At 43.3% G+C, this 20710-nt stretch overlaps 1 protein-coding gene across 7 annotated transcripts in view; it reads right to left on the reverse strand.

The window, feature by feature from the left end:
- The window catches only part of VPS35L (VPS35 endosomal protein sorting factor like), a 115293-nt gene that overhangs the window by 56912 nt on the left and 37671 nt on the right, over window positions 1-20710 (reverse strand). For all 7 annotated transcript variants that reach the window (XR_005986759.1, XM_041748320.1, XM_041748322.1 and 4 more), the window contains 8 exons: window positions 18084-18180; window positions 17326-17373; window positions 16006-16099; window positions 12356-12433; window positions 11721-11843; window positions 2060-2106; window positions 799-910; window positions 184-300 (listed from right to left, as the gene is read on the reverse strand). Coding sequence is in view for 6 of the 7 variants with exons in the window: in XM_041748320.1 (XP_041604254.1) it covers window positions 184-300; window positions 799-910; window positions 2060-2106; window positions 11721-11843; window positions 12356-12433; window positions 16006-16099; window positions 17326-17373; window positions 18084-18180 (716 nt within the window). In the remaining variant the exon portion in view is untranslated. The remainder of the gene's footprint in view (window positions 1-183; window positions 301-798; window positions 911-2059; window positions 2107-11720; window positions 11844-12355; window positions 12434-16005; window positions 16100-17325; window positions 17374-18083; window positions 18181-20710) is intronic.

A 20710-nucleotide genomic window follows, 5' to 3' on the forward strand; every position in this document is an offset into this window, starting at 1 on the left:
TGTCTCTGCCTCTCTCTGTGTGTTTCACATGAATAAATAAATAAAATCATAAAAAAATAAAAAAAGAAAAGAAAAGAAACCCAGATGTATGGTTAGTCAAAAGATAATTTTTTGAAGGTAAGGACATACTGCATACTTGGACAAAAGGGAGTCCATCGACTTAAGGTCTGACTGGTCACCTACCTGTGGATTCTTCAATTTAGTGATGACTTTCCAAGCTTCATTGAGAATCTGGAGTCGATCACCCTCAGGAGGGTCAGCCAAGGCTAAGTTTAACCCCAATGAGCGAAAAAGAAGATGCTAAGAGAAAGAGCGAACCATTACAATCCTGGGGATTTTAAATCAGAGTACCTCAAGGCTTAGAGGAAAAGACTGTAACACTGAGCTTGTCTCAGGGGTAATCTTCCAATGACCTTTCTGAAGTTCTACCTCTGGCCTCCATGCAAGTTAATCCAAGCTGCTCATAATAAAGTTCTGCTCTGATTCATGGGCCCTAACATTCTGCTGGGCAGAGAGTTTCATAAATAACAAGTGAAGATATATTTTTAAAGATGGGAGACGGAGTCTTTCCTAAATGCTTTGCAATGAGCCAATTCGACAGATTTAGGACTTGCTGGCAGCAATGACACGTGTCTAACAATCCCAATCACAAACTCATCTTCCATCATGCTCTTCAGAAACAGAGCCTATTTTTCCTGTTGGCCTGAGCTGCCCCCAACAAAGGACTATCTCCCTTGAGAGCTATCAGGTAAGCAGCACCTATCTGTTCTTCCACTGAGCATTTGGTCAAGAACCTACCTTGGGGAAACCCGACTCATCACACTCTTTAATCATGCCAATGAAATCCATGGACCTCGTGGCGATGAACTCGGCCCGGAAAGCTGACATCACGGAATTCAACAGCAAGGCACTATAAGACACACATGCTCCCTGTAAGCAGAGCTTCCCCTTAACAAAGTTACTTTAAGTATGTATGTTTCTGGGAAGGATGGATGAAAGCTCTTTAATGGTAAGGTTGGAAAAAATTTTTTTAAAGGCTGGAGGGGGGCAGCCCAGGTGGCTCAGCAGTTTAGCACTGCCTTCAGCCCAGGGCGTGATCCTGGAGACCCAGGATCGAGTCCCACATCGGGCTCCCTGCATGGAGCCTGCTTCTCCCTCTACCTGTGTCTCTGCCTCTCTCTCTCTGTCTCTCATGAATAAATAAGTAAAATATTTTTAAAAAATAATAAAAATAAACTAAAAAATTAAAATAAAATAAAAGGCTGGAGGGAAAAGGCAATCTCTAGAGACCAACATGAAGTTTTATATATATTTGGAACTTGATAAACATTGAATTGACTGCATGAATGGGTAGATGGCTGGCTGGACTGCTGGACAGCAAGCAATCAAATCCATTTAAACAGACATAAACTGAGCCTTTGATAGGTTGGTGTGCTGATAAAACTAAACATTAAGTAATAATATTGATCCAAGCTGCAAATATATAAAATATATATCTCCATCTCTTACAAAAAGCACTGTTCTAGGACCTAGGAACACCTACCACAGAAGGGAGAGCGGAGGGGAAGCCTCCTGTGCCTGGAAGACAGGAAGATGGAGTTTATTTTGACCCTAACACTTACTACAGCTCCATGAGGAAAGAACTGTTATTAAACCTACTTTACGAAAAAAAATTTTTTTTAAATTTTAAAAACCCCACTTTACAGAGAAGACTGAGGCACAGAGAGGTCAAATAAGTGACCCCAATTCACAAAGCTAAGAAAGAGTAGAGCCAGGCATCTGAAGCCAGGAGATTGGACTCTGGTTTCCTGATCTCTGTGGCATCCTGTCGCTCTGCTGGGTCTTCTTGCCCATGTGAGTATGCCAGGTTCAAAAACAAACAAACAAAAACCCAACCGGCTCTACTTCCAAACCCATGCTTTATGAATTTTAAAATACTGGGCACCTGATCTTAGGGTTGTGAGTTCAAGCGCCACACTGAGCTCCATGCCTGATTAAAAAAAAAAAATTGTTTTAATAAATAAAAAGTAAAAATAAGTCAAAAAAATAAAATACTTACTTGTTTCCTAGTTTCTTGCATCTCTCCATCATCTCAGTCAGCAAAGCCTAATTAAAAATAATTACAATGAAAATCATCAGGTTGGAGAATCTAAAACATTTCTCACAAAGAGATCTCCTAAGTAATACTCTAAAGTAAATGGAGCTATGTGCCCATTTCCATGACTCTCAGTGTCTGGCGAAGATGGGGAGTTAGGGGCAGGTGTAGGGGACAGAATTCACCTTTACAGTATTTAGTATAACAGAGAAGAGCCGAAGCCCGGCATCAGGCATACCTGGGTTCAAATTCAGTCTCTCCACCTAGGAGATCTTTGGCCAACCACCTGACTTCCTGGTTTCCTCACCCTTCGGCAGAGGATGCAAGTGGTACATCCCACATGCACTATTACTACAGGACAGTGAGGTACCTGCTGCGCTCTTGGCACCAATGAGAACGGAGGTGACCTTGCTCCTTAACTCTCCCACGACACCCTCACATCTCTCCCCATTTCACTGAGAATTTGCGAGTGCCCACCAGGCACAGTGAGATGCACTTCGTGATCTCCCCTCTCACAGCCACCCACAAGGCAGGCTGTCTCTATTCTCTGACTGCACAGGTGAGAAACCGAGCCACGGAGCAATGATGTGCTTGGACCAAGGTGACACGGCAAGCCACCACAGGCCAGACATGACGCAGGCAATCTGGCATCAAAGGCTACGCTCTTCATCACATTTCCTCCCAATGAATTTTGAAGCATATGTTTTCCCCGAAAGGAAGTAAATATTTTTACTCATTGGAATACCATTAATGGCTTTAGAGCTATCTTAAGACAATTACGTATTTCTAAAGGAGCTCCTGGGCTCTTTTTTTTGTTTTGTTTTGTTCTGTTTTTTACAAAAATCAATGGAAGAGGTATCCTTGAGGTCAGTGGTTTGGGGAAGGTTTTGAATGGCACAGACAAGGTCAACCCTGGGACTGAAGAGCTAGTAACAGCAGCCTAGACATGGAGTGCTCGCCAGACACCGGGCAAAGCGCTATTCTTGCCTTTTCTTGTTAGCTCTTCAGAGCAGCCTTTGGAGGCCCGCCTAAGTTAGCCCCACTTCACAGAAGACAAAGTCAAAGCTCAGATACATTAAGCCACTTCCTAGTAAGTGGTGGAAATGGGATTTGTAGGAGTATGCCCCCCCCATTTTCTTTAGTGCAAGTAAACCCCTTCCAGCTGTCCTTTTGTGTCCTAGGTGTTGCCTGAATAATTAAGGTGAAAGCTGATGTGGAGGTACTGGCGCACCCCAGAACCCCGACTTCATTCGCATTTCTATCTCTGCCCCACAAACATCACGTTGGGCCTATGATGGACTGAACTAAGTCCCCTCCAAATGTGTGTGTTCAAGCTCTAATGCCCAATGTGACCACATTTGGAGATAGGGTTGTTAGAGACGCAATTAATGAGAAATGAGGTCCTAAGTGGTGGGGCCCTAATCCAATGGGAATGAGGTCTTTATAAGAGGAAGAGAGACCAGGAACACATATGCTCAGAGAGAAGACTGTGTGAGGACACAGCGAGGAGACATTGGTCTGCAAGTCTCCCCAGAAACCAACCCTGTCAGCACCCTGATCTTGGACTTCTGGCCTCCAGAACTGAGAAAAATCAATTTTTGTTGTTAAGGCATCCAGTCTGTTATGGCAACCTGCTGTTGCACCCAAACTCATCACTCCAATGGGGATGATTTTAAGAGGTGATTAGGTCATGAGAGTGGAGCTCTCATGAGAGGGATTAATATCCTTATTAAAGTGGCCCAGGGGGCAGCCCAGGTGGCTCAGCAGTTTAGTGCTACCTTCAGTCCAGGTCGTGATCCTGGAAACCCAGGATGGAGTCCCATGTTGGGCTTCCTGTGTGAAGCCTGCTTCTCTTCCTGTGTGAAGCCTCTCTCTCTGCCTGTGTCTCTGCCTCTCTCTCTGTGTGTCTCTCATGAATAAATACATAAAATCTTTAAAAAAATAAAAATAAAGTGGCCCAGGGGTGCCTGCAAAGCTCAGTTAGTTAAGCATCTGCCTTTGGCTCAGGTCATGATCTCAGGGGCCTGGGATCGATCGGGCTCCCTGCTCTGCTTTTCCCTCTCCCTCTGCCTCCTGCTCATGCTGGCTCTCACACTCTCTCCCTCTCAAATAAATAAACAAAATCTTTCAAAAAAATAAAAAAAATAGCCCAAGAAAGCTCCCTTGTGCCACATGAAGACATAGCAAAGACAGCCATCTATGGACGGGAAGTAGGCCTTCACCAGACACCAAAACTGGTATTATCTTGATCTTGCACTTCAGTTCCAAAACTGCGGGAAATAAATACTTGTTATTGATAAGCCACCCAAATTGTAGTATTTTGTTGTAAGAGCCAGAATGGACCAACACCCAACCTGAGCAAATTAACACAGTTCCAAACGATTGCAGTGGTCTCATTTCTTTTGCTAGCAGGGGATTTAGACAATGGGCACATGAGCCATTTCTAGCTGCTGGAATGGGAGTTATGAGGAAAGGGTCCCCTGTTCTTAAACAGGAACTCAAGGAATTGTAGATTCCTTGTCTTTCTGCCTCCGGATGGTGCCATGTCTGGATGTGATGCCTGGCATGGCTGCAGCCACTTTACTACCTGGAGATGACAGAAGAGACATGGACAGAACCTGCCTGGCTCATAGCCTACGAGTGTTTTGTGAGAAAAGACACTGAATTATTTTTGTAGGGCCAGTTAGGTGTTTGTTCCTTGTAGTCAGAAGTATCCCAGCTGACAAAATGGCCAACACCACAAATGGGCTTCCCTAAACCACTCATGGGATATTTATATTTGAAAAGTCATTCTGAAGACCGATATCCAAGTGGTTTCTGGAAAAGACTGAGAAAGAGGTATCCTGTAGGATTATCACACCAACACTGCCCAACACACACAAATAATCATTCATTTAATACCTACTTTCGGAGCAACTTTCAGATAGTAACTACTGTCTTCGGCACTGGGGACAAGGCAGTGAGAAAATCAAACAGAAAACCATGCCCTTATGTGGCTTATTCTATCTTTTACATACACACACAAATAAATGAAAGCTCTTGGCCTACCACTTCTGAAAAGATAATTAGGGCAAATGCTAACATATGGACAAAACATTCTGGCCATCAAGACAAATGCTTAAAAAGTTCTCTTTCACAGGAGATGAATGCATTAAAGAAGTACCTAACATGTAACCTTAAAAAAAAAAAAAACAAACTCCATCATCATATAGGAATATAGGACATACCATACCCACAAGTGTCCAGGGAGCCAAATGATATGGATCCCAGGCACGTCTGTTAGAAGTTATAAATTTTTTTTTTCTGAGAAGTGACAGGATCAATTATCTTTGGCAAGAACAAGATGAACAACTCAAACCAGACTGAGATCGAACAAGCCCGTTGGCTGCCATGAACTATGAAAACGTGCAGCTCAGCATATTAGTTTGTACACACACACATCAGAACTTGAAGGTTCAGGAGATTCGGATGGCCCCCACATTTCATTTAGTCATACACCTGCTTTTTATGAAAACTATAAAAACAGGGGCACCTCGGTGGCTCAATTAAGAGTCCAACTCTTGGTTCAGCTCAGGTCGTGATCACAGGGTCATGGGATGGAGCCCCATGTCAGGCTCCACACTCAGCACAGTCTTCTTGAGATTCTCTATCTGCCCTTCCCTCCCCTCCTCACTCCCCTCTCAAGTAAATGAACCTTCAAGAAAATAATAAAATAAAAAAAACTATAAAAATAAGAAATGCTTATTATGGAAAAAAGTTCAAACACTACTACCATATGGTGAGTAAAACATGAATGCCCTCCCTCCAAACTCCCGTTTCCAAAGGGATCCCCACTGTCAACACTTTGGTGTTTATCCTTTTAGACCTTTATTTATAACTTGTGAATATATAGCTTTTACTGTAAAAGTCCAGTTTGGGTGTTTTGGTTTTTTTTTTTTTTGTTTTTGTTTTACAAAACGACAGTTTTATCCATAGTGGGCCACAATTTGTCCTTTTCACTCAAGAATCTAGCATGGGCCTCTTTCTTTCCATGTTAGTACACACACACACACACACACACACATACACACACACACATCCCTGCCTCTTTCTTCTTAACGGCTGATGAATCCCTACCTTGCACATAACATTACTGTTCAGATTGCTCCTAATGGATAGATTTTTAAGTTTTTCTTTTCTTTTTTTTTTTTTTTGAACCAATTACAGACTCATAAAAAACTGTAAAAATAACAGAGGAGGTCCTGGATACTCGTCACCCAGCTCCCCCCAGTGGTGATATCTAACTACAGTGCATTATCAAAGCCAGGAAGTGACACTGGTATAATTATAGAATATTTCACCAGGTTTTCCATTCACACCTTATTGCAGGGGAAGAGTACATCTTTGTGACATTTCACTAATATAGATGGATTTGTATAACCACCATCGTATTTAACTACTGGATTTTTAAAAAAAAATATTTTATTTATTTATTCATGAGAGACAGAGGGAGACAGAGAGAGGCAGAGACACAGACAGAGGGAGAAGCAGGCCCCATGCAGGGACCGTGACGTGGGACTCGATCCTGGATCTCCAGGATCACGCCCTGGGCTGAAGGCAGCACTAAACCACTGAGCCACCCCGGCTGCCCTAACTACTGGATTTTTAAGGCTATCTCCAGATGAGGGCTATTTACGTACTCCCAGAGTATAGGAAAAGAAAAAGAAGTTGGGCTGACACCGCACTTCTGCTTTCTAAACTGAGATTGACTCACATGCAGCTCAGAATGTGCCTAGATTTGTATTCCTGCTTTTACTACATAATCTTCCAATCAGTGTTTACAAGTACTGCTTCACAGGAAAAAAAAAGAGAGAGAGAGAGAGAGAATTATTATTTATTTTTTATTTTTTATTTTTTTTAATTTTTTTTTATTTATTTATGATAGTCACAGAGAGAGAGAGAGAGAGAGGCAGAGACACAGGCAGAGGGAGAAGCAGGCTCCATGCACCGGGAGCCTGATGTGGGACTCGATCCCGGGTCTCCAGGATCGCGCCCTGGGCCAAAGGCAGGCGCCAAACCGCTGCGCCACCCAGGGATCCCGAGAGAGAGAATTAAATGATATGTGTATCATAGTTTCCTTCTTATTTTTCTAAATGAAGCAAACTCAAAGGGTGAGCAAAATCATAAATTGAGCTTATGCCATTTTCCTCAGTCCAGATTTGAATATGTACAAGTCTCAAAGAAAATATTTCAATGTGAATAAAAAAAAATCCTATACCCCAGGCATTAAAGGAGAAAATTTTTAGCTTTTCATATTATTTCTCTTTCATTGGGAACTTTTTTCCTAATTCTAAAGAACAAAAATGATACGCTTCAGAGGGATCTGGCAACGACCAAGGCTAGTCTTAGATTGGCATGACCAGCCTCATCACATTTTAGAATATTTAAAGTGCAACTTATTGTATGCCCATTAGAAACAGTCCCATGAGTCCATTCGTTAGGACTTTTAAGTCCCTCCTGAAGTGTAGCTGTTAACAGGAGTTATTGAGAAAGGAAAAGTTTAGGAGCTGAGAAAACAGATCTGCTGAGTTCACTGTTACCAGCAACATGGCTACAAGGCTTCAGTTCTTTCTACTTGTGTGACCTTAGCAAGTTATGAGCCTCAGGTGCCTCATCTGTAAAATGGGGATAGTAACATACCTAGCCTAGGGAAGCTGAGATGAAGTAAGGTGGCCCAAGTGAAGGAACTCACACAGGGCTTGGCACCTAGGGAGTCTCAGAAACGGGCGATCTCGTTAAGGGCTCAGTGTCCCTGACTCACCTCCCTCCTCTAGTCCTCACATCCAGCAAACCCAACTCTGAACACTTCCTTCCTGGCCAGACTGAGGGTCAGAGAACTTTCGTAACAAAAGGGACTCGGGGGCAGCCCAGGTGGCTCAGCGGTTTAGCGCAGCCTTCAGGCCAGGGTGTGATCGTGGAGTCCCATATCAGGCTCCCTGCATGGAGCCTGCTTCTCCCTCTGCCTGTGTCTCTGCCTCTCTCTCTCTCTCTCTCTCTCTCTGTGTGTCTCTCATGAATAAATAAATAAAATCTTAAAAAAAAAAACAAACAAAAAAAGGGACTCGTTATAACATTAATTGAGGGAAAAGCACCATAAAAGGAACACATACAAAAATCCTCATATACGGGACAAAAGTAAAGAGCACAAGCCAGAGTGGACAGAGAAATATTAATACAGAAATGTACCAAAACGTTAACCAGGCAGGATTTTAGGTGGCTGTTTTTCTCCTTTTTGCTTTTCTATCTTCTCCAAATTTTTTTTCCAAAGAATACATATTTTTATTAATAGATGTTTTCTGATTAGGAAGCTCCATCCTATCCTTTGTCTCCTTTTTTTCCACGGCCACCACCCTCCTTTTTCTGATCTGTCCCTTCTGCTTCTGCCAGTTTGATCTTCAAGCACCGCTTGTTTCAAATCATTCTCCTGATGAAAAATCTTCAAGACTGCCTGCTTGCTGCCACATCACGTTCAACAACCTCTGTACCCAGGTCCGCACCCAGGCAGCCTAACTCCTATAATGCTGGTCTCCGTATTATGCCTCTTGCCTGCCTCTGTTTGTATAGTCCCTTCCCTCAGCTGTTCCTTTACTCACCCCACCCACCCTCTGCTTGTTCCTGGCTTTCCAGGCCCATACCCCTGTCTGCTTCAGTGAGTCCCATGAAGACCAAACAGAAGGTTGGCAGCCACCCCCTTTGCCTGGTACCCCTGTCCCTAGGCCATGCACAGATGTGTAGTATCACGGTCACTTCGTGACAGTCCTTCAAGGAAGATCCTACCCTTAGCCCCATTTTACATCTGGTAAAAGACATCAAGTGGCCCAAGGCAACATAGCCATAGTCTGAAGTGAACTGCCTGCCCCGGCGCACTTTCCCCTTCGCTCACCCAACATTTACAGCCTGTACCTCACGGCCTATAAAAGACCATGTGGGATTCCCTGTCAGGCAAGACTTACCACTCGTGTCAGGGACCAGGCCTTTTTTTCCTTCTACACCTCCCACACCATCCCAACAAACAAAAAGCTGCAGAAAATGCTGAGAAGCTTACCAAGGGATTTGTTCTCACTGCCCCAAAACCAGACCTTACGAAATGGTTTCTTTTTTTCTGTACAGAATGTGCCTGAAGTGGAGGGCATAAATCCGGTTTCCACTTATAATTTTAGTTCTAAGATTGGCGCAGGCGGGGGAGGGGGGGCGGGGGGGGGGCGGGATCTGGTCTTCAAACAACAACAAAAAAGCCTTTCTGAACAAATCACTCCCTGATTTTTTTTTTGGGATTTTGATTTCAATCTGAAATTTCATAGCACAAATATTCATAGCTGAAGGTATCTCTCCTTTGCCAATATTCTACTTGCCTGTCCTGTATATTACCAGGGGCCACAGCCAAACTGACAATCCCCTGCTTTGGAGGTGAGGCCACCTCCCCAGGTGACATATCCCAGCCACTAGGAAGGTTTTTAGGCATCAGTCACATGCATCTCCAACACCACCTTCCACATGGACATTGATTCTTCTGCATTTTGAAAATGATTAACATTTTTTTTAATGAGATGCTGCAAGCTCCTTATTTAAGTGCCCCCAGAATCAGAGTTTATTATTATTCAGGTGACCTAATTTTTTTAATCACTTCTTCTGGTGCAGTAATGATTTCCTAGAGTTTGACTCCCTGGGAAAGCTCTATTCCCAGCTTCTGCCATCCTCTGAGATTACTGGTGCTTAAAATAAAAGGATGCCGTATGGCATGTACCTTTTGTTTTAATCCGATTTAGCCTTTCGTTAAAGTAAGGAGAAAAGAAAGTAAGTGTTCTCATTTTCAAACACATCAATCCTGCTTATATGTTTCTGTCATTCGGCTAAACAGATAGGACAGCTTTCTTCCTACACTCAGCCTCGGACTCTCTTCCCAGCAGTCTGCAGCACCGTATGGTTGCTGAGGCTCCTGAAGATCACAGAGAATGATCTGCACACTTACAATCTTCCATTCATATGGACTTGATTTTAAATCAACTTAATGGTTTAAAAAAAAAAAAAAGTCACCCAAAATATAAGATGCCTCTATTTTTCCCCCTCATACTTTAGGATTTGGGAAAATTCAGAAGTAAGGAATTCATTACACTTGCCCGAAAAGTTAGAAACCACAGGTAGGCCAAGAAAAGTAAGACAATACAAAACCTTCCCCTTCCAGTGACATTTTGACATACCTCCTCCCCAGTTCTCACACACAGATCTAAAAATGTTTGTGATCCTGACAATATAACAAACACTCCATTACTACGTGAGGAACTCCACCAAGCAATGCAAATGGACTGTTAAATTTGATCCATGCAAAAAAAAAAAAAAAAAAAAAAAAATTCATGCTCCCATGTTCCCATTTCACAGAAGAAGAAAAAAAGGCTCAGAGTGGACTAGTGATGTGGCTGTTCCTCTGTCCCGAAAGCTGTAAGCAATGGAGCTGGGGTTCAGACCCAGGCACTCTGATTCCAGTGCCCACTCCTGACCAAGAGGCAACACAACCACTTAGGACACACACAGTAAGGTGTGTAACCTCCTTTTTTTGATTTACCAATTATTGTGACCCTTATGTAGGTATGTACATATCTTCATCACGGTCCTCCATTATTTTAGATTGGCCCCATAACATCCCACTGAATCTGTATGGATTCTATAATCTTCCCAATCCCCTTGTGATGGCTGATGATGCTGTTTCCGATGCTGTGCCCACCCGAACCAACACACATCTGTATGTATGTGTGTGCATGTGTGTCTTTACACACTTGTCCAATTATCTCTATGCGATATTCTTAAAAGTGGAAATGCTTGGTCAAAGTCATGCCCTTTATCCTCCTTCTTTAGGGTTTAATAGATTGCAGCTTCTGGGAAAAGGCGGGTGTACTTGAATTTTATTCTGCACTAAGCATCCCTGTTTCATAGCAAAACCCCTTTCTCTCCTCCCCAAAGGATAAATTCTGAGCCATCTGTTGAAGAAGCTTCATCTATCACAGCTATTATGCCAACTGGAACTGGTGTTCTACTTCTCAGTCTGGGGTAAGAAAAATTATTTCTGCTATGATTCCAGTCGTACTTTAATTCCTATAATGCTTCAATTAGGCCAAAAAACCCCTTATCAACACAATCACACATCTGAGTTTCACCTTCCCTCTGTAAAATGGGGAAACTATTACTTGCTCTACTAACTTATTAGATTATCATAAACACAAGAGGGGGACATGAAGGTTAGTGAAGAGGTGACGAAACCCACTGGCCCTGAAGCCACAAGGCAGTTTGCATCTAGTCACCACCACCCTTAAGCTACGTGACCTTTCAGAGGTTTCTATCTGGCCTCACTGAGCCTTGCTCCCAGAGGCGTGAAACAAGACAATCCAGAAGCACTGCGTGCAGGACCAGCCGCCACAGTGAGCCCTATGGAACGGCTGACTAGCATCAGAATTGCTGTAGCTGTTACACAGAGACCCTGTTTACATGACCGAGCTCACTGCTGTAGAGGTCACTACAACACAATATAGAAGAGAAGGGAACCCCAGCATCCCTCCTCTGTGGGAACTTCACACTGATGCCACCTGGCAGTTACCTCCGGGGCGTGGTAGGAAATGCACTGGAAGATCCAGTCCATAGCAGGCGAGTACAAGGGCAGGTAGGATGGAAGCTCCACTCCCTGGACCACCAGCTGGTTCTGGACTGTATCCCCATGAATCTATAGGAGACCAAATAAACACTTAGAAGAGGAAGGGAATAATAATAAATGGAGAGCATGTAACTCACAGGCTGCGCATACTCGTAAGCATTTGGATGGCCCCCAGAGAAATAGCCTGGTTTCTCAGGTTTTGTTTTTTTTTTTGTTTTTGTTTTTGTTTTTTTCTTTCAACTAGAAAAAAAACACACAGAAAGTTTCCTATGTCACCAAGCCAAGCTGTTCTGGGATGTGTGCTATGCAAAGAAATAACCTGATAAAAATGGAGCCAGCAGATGCGAGGAAGAAGGGCGACTAGAGACATTTCCTGTTAACACATGCATATTAATTCTCTCTGCTTGTTCAGTACAATCAACACATTTTAATTGTCTGTAACAGATTCGAGTATCATTTTCGAGGGTTTACACATTTAGAGAGCTTTAAGGCAATCTCAGCTTGGAAATCCAACTGGGTTTTGTGAATTCGTGATCATGTAACTGCTACATCAATTAGCAGTTCTGACCATGTTCTCTTACCTGTTTGAATGTGAGGAGGAAATCAAAAAAGTTCTTATTCAGGCTTTCTTTGAGATGTGGAGCCACTTCCATTCCCACCTGGAACCAAACAAAAGAAACTACCTTGACCATGGAAAAACAGGTTGCAAATAATACATACACTAGGATGCCATTTTTATAGATTAAAAACATACGTGGAAATAAATGTAGGCACAGAGAAAATCCAAGTTAATTTTTATTCTTATCTGTTTTTCTTATCCAGTAAGCATGGATGCTAAGAAAAACCACAGAAGCTATTTTTAATGAAAAAAGGCAACATTTGCAGTAATCATCTTCACAATTTCCCAAAGGTAATGAATGTATTTCTGAACAGATGACCAAGAGAACAAATCAATATGGCACAAAGGAAGAATGTACTCTCTCTCAAGATTGTGTATACAGTATTCTCTTGCTCTCAAAAAAAAAAAAAATGATACACACACATGTGGCTGCACTTTTATTAAATGAAGCAAAAAAAAAGACTGGTACGTTAGAGAGTCAGCTGGGACTTCACTGTTGCATTGTTAAAATATACAGACTCTTGCTTTGCTGGGCAGTCATGGAAACAGACAAGTTTTTAATGTATTTTAAGCAATTTTATATAAGACAAGCATGAAGCGTAACAATGCCATAACCCACTGGCTTCTGCATTCATTGTTTAAAAAACAAGACTGTAACATTCCAGCTAAAAAAAAATGTGCTAATCATAGAGAAGACAGCCAGAGCCCTGGGGCTGGATGGAAAAGTGAAGGTATGCGCTATGGAGGGGAGTTCATGTGTTTCATGTGTTCACAACAAAACCAAAGCATCATAATGTTCCTTAAACTGAGCTCCTGAGATACACCTCAATTCCAAATTGCTGCCTTCACACAAAAACAACCTTGTAAGAGAAGGTGCTTCTCTGGGACCGGGTTTCTTCAAATGGGGACAGATTCCTGCCACTCACCTCCCCCTACTCGAGGTCATGAAGATTAATGATAATGATGTTTTTTACAGACTGTGAAGAATTCCTTTGAGAAGAATTATGCGAGATCCATTAGGGCACTAAATTCCAAGGACAACTCCATGGCTGTTGAGGATGTTTTCAAGGACAAGCAGTAAATTAAAAAAACCAAAAAAACAAAAAACTAACAACGAACGTCAGATGCAGTTCTACTGTGTTCTATTGTCTTTCCTTCCACTTAATCATATCGTAGAACAGGCAATAATTATCTGTTAGGCGACAGCAAAGGAAGGCCCAGTGGACAAGCAATGCTGATGTGCTGAAGAGGCCGTGACTTAGCAGAGGAGTTAATCATACTTTCCTTTAATAAACAGCTTCGAGCTCCCCCCACACCCTGCCCACTCACTGCTTTTCTGTGTTTTGTTTATTTCTTTCCATCAAGACAAATGAGCAGCTTGGAAATCTGCTTGGGTCTAAAAGATTCCTACCCAGAGTAGCAAGGGTAGTGGTTCATGATTTCCATCTGCTGTTTCAGCCTGCCTGGCATGCATTTCCCATTGCTGGTATCAGCAAGTAGGATTTGTTTTGGGGGGAAGCAAATCTCCCTTTCAGACCATGAGGTGTGTGGAGGAGCTGGATCCACCCCACCCTGACGTCCAGGGGTGGGGCACACTCCTATTCAGGAGACATATTTCATCCCGTGGCCACAGTCTATTGATGGACAAGTGGCCCAAGGTGGTCCACTGAGAGCCCTGAGACTCTGGCTGGCACGTCTAAGGTACTCTTTCCACTGGGGTTAAGTTAGGAGGATGGAAGCCAGGAGCAGCTGAGTAAGCCACAGAGTGAAGTCAACCCAGAGAAAGGAGAGCTGAGTGACGAAGGAGAGGACAATTCTTGACAACATTCTGAAGACCCTGGATCTAGCCATGCTTACACTACCCCTAGATTCTTCAGACACATGAACCAATAAACCCTCCTTTTTGCTTAAAATAGTATGAACTGGGTTTTGCTGCGTGTGACTGAAAGGATCCTTAGTAGTTCCCAGACTGTCTCTTATTCTTTTACTTCAAAAGACTTAGTAAGTACGCAGCCTGGGGAACTGATGCAAAGTCTGGGTTGACCAAAAAATTATTTCCACAGATAGACTGCATTTTATCACCAGTCTTCCTGGGATGAATTGTCACCAAATTTTAAAATTGCCATGTGCAATTTTATATGCCAGAAACGTGATCATTTCCCTAACCTGTGCAACTTGCTTAAACTTTACACCTGAACAGGTTTGCAAAGAACACATATTTCCACCTTTTCAACTTCTCTTTAATGACCAGAATCATCTTCGTTAATACACACTGTGACTCTGTCTTTATTACTCTATTATGTGACTCGTAAGTTTGAATTATTTGCTTTGTTCGATGAGGGAAAAGGCAGGGAAGCAAATATGCAAATGAACATTCTTGCATCTCCTCCATGGGACCCAACTGCTTTCTGCACCCAGTAGGCCCTCAGCAAACATGCACTCAGGAGAAGTATTCAAGCTTCAATATGATTCCCCAAAGCTGAAGCTCTAGGAAACATACCTGACATTCCTGTATAAAAAAATCCATCCCAAGTTTCAAGCAGAGGGCAGCGTATAAACATTTTTGCCTCTGTTACCAATGGGGAGCAGGTTGCCCTCAAGTCCAAAGCTTTTTTTTCTTTCCTGGTATAAGGGAACAAACCTATAGAAAGTGTCCTTCATAAGGATGTTTGCTATTCACTCTGAGGGCACTGTGATTTCTTTGTGACACCTGAGACCATAGGGCTTCTCGCCACTTGCCAGATGTCACGTAAAAGCCAGTCAAAGGCTGGCTACTAGTTCTTGCTTCTGATTTACAAATACTTATGATCACTGGTAAGGGCCAGGGGAGGCTCCATAGCTTCGTCCTCAAAGAAGTCTGCAATTCATCAGGATCCTACGAAACAGGGGCAATTTAGCCTTCCCTCTAGGTGAAGAATGCTGATAAGACTAGCAAGGAGGACTCTTGGGGCAAGCTGACGGTGGGCAAAGCCCCCTCAGGAGTTGAAGATGAATAACCAGAAACTCTCCATGGGTTGCATTTGTCATAAATGAAAATATCTGATGTAGAAGCTTCACGGTACTTTAAGAGAGAAAAGTGCTAGATGATTTACATCAGAGCAGGTGCAAAAAGAGGTCTGTAGCCTTCCATGGCTGGGCCACACAGACCCTGACGCCTGTCACAAGGGACAGACCACCCCCACCAATTCGCACCCTATGCCAATTCTTCAATGGAAGGACAGAGAAACTAATAAAACAATCCAATCCAAGACAAAGGGAAAGCAGATTTCAAGTCAATGAAAAGCAACCTATCAGCCGAGAGGCCTCAGGAGCCTCCCTCCCAGCAAGAACTGGAGGAAACAATTAATTTTGAAAACCAGTTCATTTGTAAGAAGATGACCTCAAATGCCCCCTAATTAGAGTTATGGTAAGTGGGTCTACTTTAAAATTAATTTTTAGAAGAAATCCTACAGTTGTGCTTTCCGTGGAAGAGCTGTGTTCTAAAATTAGCAGCGAATGAAGTCGTTCTTGTAGTGATTTGCAAGGTGCTGGGGAGGGAGAAGCCTACATGAAGACCTGAAGAGAGAGAAAGCAGCCCCATCTGTGAGCAAGTGGGGACCCAATGTGGCCTACCCGGCACAGATAGGCCCTGGCGTACACTGACACCAGTGGGTCTCCGATTCCGCGAATCATACACGTCAACCGGGGCAGACATTCTGAAATCCCCCTGTGGGAAATAAAAAGAGGGCAGCATTATACTCCATGTGAGAACTGTCTGTTCTCTTATTTTTAAAATAAAGATAAAGCTACACTTCCTCAATGTGGGGGGTGGGAGGGCGGAAAATCAAGTTTCAGAGACAAACCAAGGCCAAAGTTTGCATTTTCTAAGGCAATGTAACAATCGTCTCTCTCTCTCTCTGGACGCAATTCATTCACTGAATGGCTTCTGTCATCTTCACCATTTGCCCAGTGCTAGAGTCTGACCTTTCCTTTTTTGCCTGTTTGAGGTCACGTTTATTTTATTAATTTAACAGTTTCTGTCTCCCAATTATTTTCCATCCTCTGATCCACTCCTTGATCTTCTTGCCGAGGCTGTAGTCCTCTGGCACAGACTGTCTCCTGCCATCCCCCTTCCTAGCACCCAACTCCTGGCACCTCAGGCTGACATGAGTGATGCCCCATCAATGAGAATGGTGACTGATTTATTTCTCCTGCAACATGGGACTCTGCCTCGGCATTATCCTCCCCAAATGGGGAGGCAAAATAATTTAGCACCAATGTTAGCCCTAAAAACTACCCCAGGTACCCTTCGATCCAAATCACATTTGGGACACATTCTAAAACCAATAAAACTCCTTCACTAGGGAGCACTGTGAGTTGGTCCCTGGCTTCAGAGAGTTTATTACCTATGTGCTATTTGATATGACCTAACGTTTTGTCGGCCATACAGAACACAGATCTGGTTTCCCTGAGCCCTGGAAGTGACGCTCGAAACAAGGCCCAAGGTAACCCAAAGTAGCATGGGGCTCAGGGGCAAAGGCCCACCATCTTCAGCAGCATCAGCAAACACTGAGCGTAGGCCCACTATGTGTCAGGAACTGCTCTCAACAAACCCTCACGGACCTCTTTGTATGGCCTCATTCACAGAGGAGGAGACTGAGGATCAGAGATGCTGAATAACTTGCCAAGACCACACAGCTCCTGAAGGCAGAGCCAGGACTCATCCATGAACCACTCAACCAACTTCTCGTAGCTTGAGTTTTCTTCTCCATAAGATAGAAATTATAATGAGTTCTACATTATCAGGTTTCCATTTAGATCAGATGAGAAAATGTATGGAAGGTGCTTAGCACCAGCTCTGCTACACGGTAAGTACTCAGTGAAGGACAGCATGTGCGCTAGAGAAATTTTTCTGGAAATGTTATGGTTCTAGACATTTAAGAAGAACCTTACGTTTTGGAGAGGAACTTGTTACACTTCAGGATAGATGCTTCCACGTAACTACAAAAATATTCCGTTAAGGAAGACATTTTCCAGACAGCCTGTTCCCTATGGCAAAAAGACTAGACCACTCAAGAGCAGAACCAAGCATGACTTCAGGACAGGGAGCCACAGTCTATCACCAGCCCAGAGAATTACCTTGCCTAACAGCTTGTGGTTTCCATTGTTGGCTTGCAAAGTTTCATACTTATTTAAAATACACTTCGGAAAAAAATGACATGCTGATTCACGGTGGTGTGCTCAAGTTTAAACTGTGTTTTTAGCATTTCCAATCCATGCTTCATGGGGAAAGAATAAACTTTAAGATAACCAAGATTCATTTGTGTATAAGTCAAACTCTCTGTTCTTCAAAACTGGCATCTGTGCAGAGAAGCCTGACCCTGTTCCTTTCAAGTTTTGGGAACCAGAGAAAACACATAAAGATGAAGCATTTTAATTGAGAGAATTAATGTGGGAATGTTCCTCTAGGAAACAAAAGCCTGGTACATGGCATCATATTCAAAGTAAGAAAACAGGACACTGTTTGGGGAAGGAGGTGTCCAATGGGCTTCGACAATGTGGCTGGCCCTGGATTTCCAGGCTAGCAACCATAACGGGACCAAACTTTCAACAGGAATTTCAGGGCATCCCATCACATGGCTTCTATTAATGGTACAACTCTTTCAGCCTATCTCTAAAATCATTAGACACCCCCCCCCAAAAAAGGATACAATCTTGGAATGAGTTCCCTGATGGAAGCAATCTTGAAAAACCAATTTAAGCATGTTTCTTTGGCCGTGTCATTTACATTCTCTGGAGAGAAGTGATCTGCAATACAAAAACAAGACCCATCAGTCCTGCTAATTCTTCGAATCTGTTACAGCTACTACAGGTCCTGAGAACGGTACAATGGAGAAAAAGGGGTAGCCTGTCCAGTTCTTCTAGCTCTTTCCTTCCAAATATTATTATTATTAGGAAACAATTGGTGACAGTGATAGCCCACATATGAGGCTTTCCAAATGCCACTCAGACATCAGGACACCTCATCCCTACAACATCCCTCCATCATACACTTTTTTATTCTTTAAAGACTTTATTCACTTGAGAGAGTATAAGCAGAAGGAAAGGGAGAAGCAGACTCCCCAGTGAGCAGGGAGCCCAATGCAGGGCTCGATCCCAGGACCCCAAGATCATGAACTGAGCCAAAGGCAGACATTTAATCAACTGAGCCACCCAGGTGCCCCTAATTTTTTTGTTTTTCAAGATTTTATTTATTAGAGAAAGAGCACATGCAAGAGAGAGACAGAGAGACCGAGCTAATTCTTCAGATCTGTTACGGCTGCTATGAGTCCTGAGATAGAACATTACAATGAAGAAGGGGCGGCCTACCCAGTTCTTCTGGTTCTTTCCTTCCAAGTAATATTAATATTAATATTATTAAGAAACAATTGGTGACAGTGATAGAGGCAGAGGGAGAAGGAGAAACAGATTCCCCACTGAGCAGGGAGCCCGATGCGGAGCTCGATCCCAGGACCCTAAGATCATGACCTGAGCTGAAGGGAGACACTAAACTGAGCCACCCAGGCACCCCACCATACAAACTTTTATTTACCTTTTGCCAGATGCAGAGATCAAGGTGCAGAAATGGTTAGGGCACAGAGCAAGCAAATATCAGAGCTGCAATTCAACCCAGGTGGCCTGGCTCCAATACTTTCATTCTTAGCTCCTGCCTCTAACACAACCCAGAGAGTCTTGCTATACCCACCAGTAACTACACAATACAGTTGGGAATTCCAGATGCTTTAGAAACCTGCAAGTAGGGACATCTGGGTGGCTCAGTGGTTGAGCGTCTGCCTTCAGCTCAGGGTGTGATCCTGGGTCCGGGGATTGAGTCCCGCATTGGGCTCCTTGTGAGGAGCCTACTTCTCCCTCTGTGTATCTGCCTCTCTCTGTGTCATAAACAAATAAATAAATAAATAATCCTTTAAAAAAAAAAAAAAGAAAAGAAAAGAAACCTGCAAGTATAACAGGACATGTGATCCAAGCTTGTGCTCTAAATATCCCCTGGGCCAGACTAGTAAATCAAAGCCCTGAGGTGAAAAACCTGCCAGTCAAGCTGCCAGCTCAACACTTCCTCCAAAACTTGAGTCATTTGCTGGCAACACCACCAGCTTCCCCCATTCTCTGTTCTCTTCCTTCAGTCATGGACTTGTCCCTTTTCTTCTGGGTATCTGGTCATCACAGCCAGGTGTGGCCATGCCACCAAGTTCTGGCCCCTAGATACAAGCAGAATGCAACTTCTGAGAAATATCTAAGGGAACACCTCCACTCCTTCCTTCCTTCCTTCCTTCCTTCCTTCCTTCCTTCCTTCCTTCCTTCCTTCTGGCTGGAATGCCAATGTGATGCTGGAGCCTCCATCACCAGCTTGAACCATGAGAGCAACACAACAGAAGTCATGATCCCTGGCCCTAGGCTGGCTACCCTATCAGTCCCAACCTTTTTATGACATGTATCTTAATAAAGAATTGAAGAGAGTATGGAACAATGAAAACAACAATCAACCCACCCCAACCCAACCCACTCCGCCCAGGGCATCGGGGTGGCTCAGTGGCTGAGTGTCTGCCTTCGAATAAGGGAGTGATCCTAAGTCCTGGGATGGAGAGTCCCACATCGGGCTCCCCACAAGAGCCTCTCTCTCTCTCTGTCTCCTATGAATAAATTAAAAACAAACAAAAAACAACCAAACTCATCACCAAGAAGGCCACTGTGGAACTCTTGCATAGAAATTATTTCTTCTAAATGATTTCCACATATTAGATCCCCACCACCGGATGTGCTTTATACTTTTAGGATTCAGTTAAAAAGGGGGGGTTGCTGGCTGGCTCAGTCAGTAGAGCATGCAACTCTTGATCATAGAGTCAGGAGTTCAAGTCCCACATGTGGCACAGTTTGCTTACAATTCAAAAAAAAAAATCAAAAAGGGAGAAGTCAGTCATTTTAGAAGATCGCAAACAAACCCTAGCTTGCAGTCCTCATCTTGTGCACAGAGTCATTTTTCATCTCCAATCCTGCTTTCTGCAACTTGATGGCACACAATTAAGGTGATCAAAACTCCGATGGAATCAGCAAAAAGATAAACCTCCAGGTACTCCCTGGCAGAGAACCGTCACTAATCACAACTGCAGATATTTTGGAATTGCAATCTCAAGTATTTACCTTATTTTTGGATGCTATAGAATGCTTCATTCATTCAAGAACCATTCACTTGCCAGTTCCAAAGGGAAGGGAATTATGATTTCCCCTTTCCTGCCCTGAACCCATGCACTTAAAAGTAACTTTTTCCCCCCAAGTTCCAAGA

The sequence above is a fragment of the Vulpes lagopus genome, chromosome 3 (genome assembly GCF_018345385.1).
Source record: "Vulpes lagopus strain Blue_001 chromosome 3, ASM1834538v1, whole genome shotgun sequence".
Taxonomy (NCBI): Eukaryota; Metazoa; Chordata; class Mammalia; order Carnivora; family Canidae; genus Vulpes; species Vulpes lagopus.